This window comes from Gavialis gangeticus, unplaced genomic scaffold (genome assembly GCF_001723915.1).
Source record: "Gavialis gangeticus isolate Ggan-Ray unplaced genomic scaffold, GavGan_comp1, whole genome shotgun sequence".
NCBI classification, from domain to species: Eukaryota; Metazoa; Chordata; order Crocodylia; family Gavialidae; genus Gavialis; species Gavialis gangeticus.
The window spans coordinates 61933249-61933533 of record NW_017729032.1 but is presented as its reverse complement, the minus strand read 5'-3'; the positions used below and the strand labels follow the sequence as shown (position 1 = coordinate 61933533).

Below are 285 nucleotides of genomic sequence, written 5' to 3'. Positions count from 1 at the left end.
ACTGCAGGAGGCCGCCCCATCGCCGGGCGTAGCGAAGTATTCGTCGTCGCCGCTGGTCCTCGCCCGTTGTCGCCCATGGCTGCCGAGCCGCAGCCCCAGGCGCTGACTCGCAAGCCCGTCCTGCTGGGCGCGGTGGAGGGCTCGCACGAGGTGGTGAACATGGCAGCGATCGTGCCTAAGGAGGACGGCGTCATCAGCGTCTCCGAGGACAGGTACCGGCGCCGGGCGTGTGTGGGTCCCGGCGCTGCCCCGGCCCGGCCCGTGGTGCGGTGCGAGAGCAGAGGC

At 72.3% G+C, this 285-nt stretch overlaps 1 protein-coding gene across 1 annotated transcript in view; it reads left to right on the top strand.

Annotated features, from left to right (window-relative positions):
* Positions 1-38: 38 nt before the first annotated feature.
* WDFY2 (WD repeat and FYVE domain containing 2) overlaps positions 39-285 on the top strand; it is a 153705-nt gene continuing 153458 nt past the window's right edge. Inside the window, exon 1 of the mRNA XM_019525350.1 lies at positions 39-212. Within this exon, the coding sequence (XP_019380895.1) occupies positions 76-212 (137 nt within the window). The 5' untranslated portion in view covers positions 39-75. The remainder of the gene's footprint in view (positions 213-285) is intronic.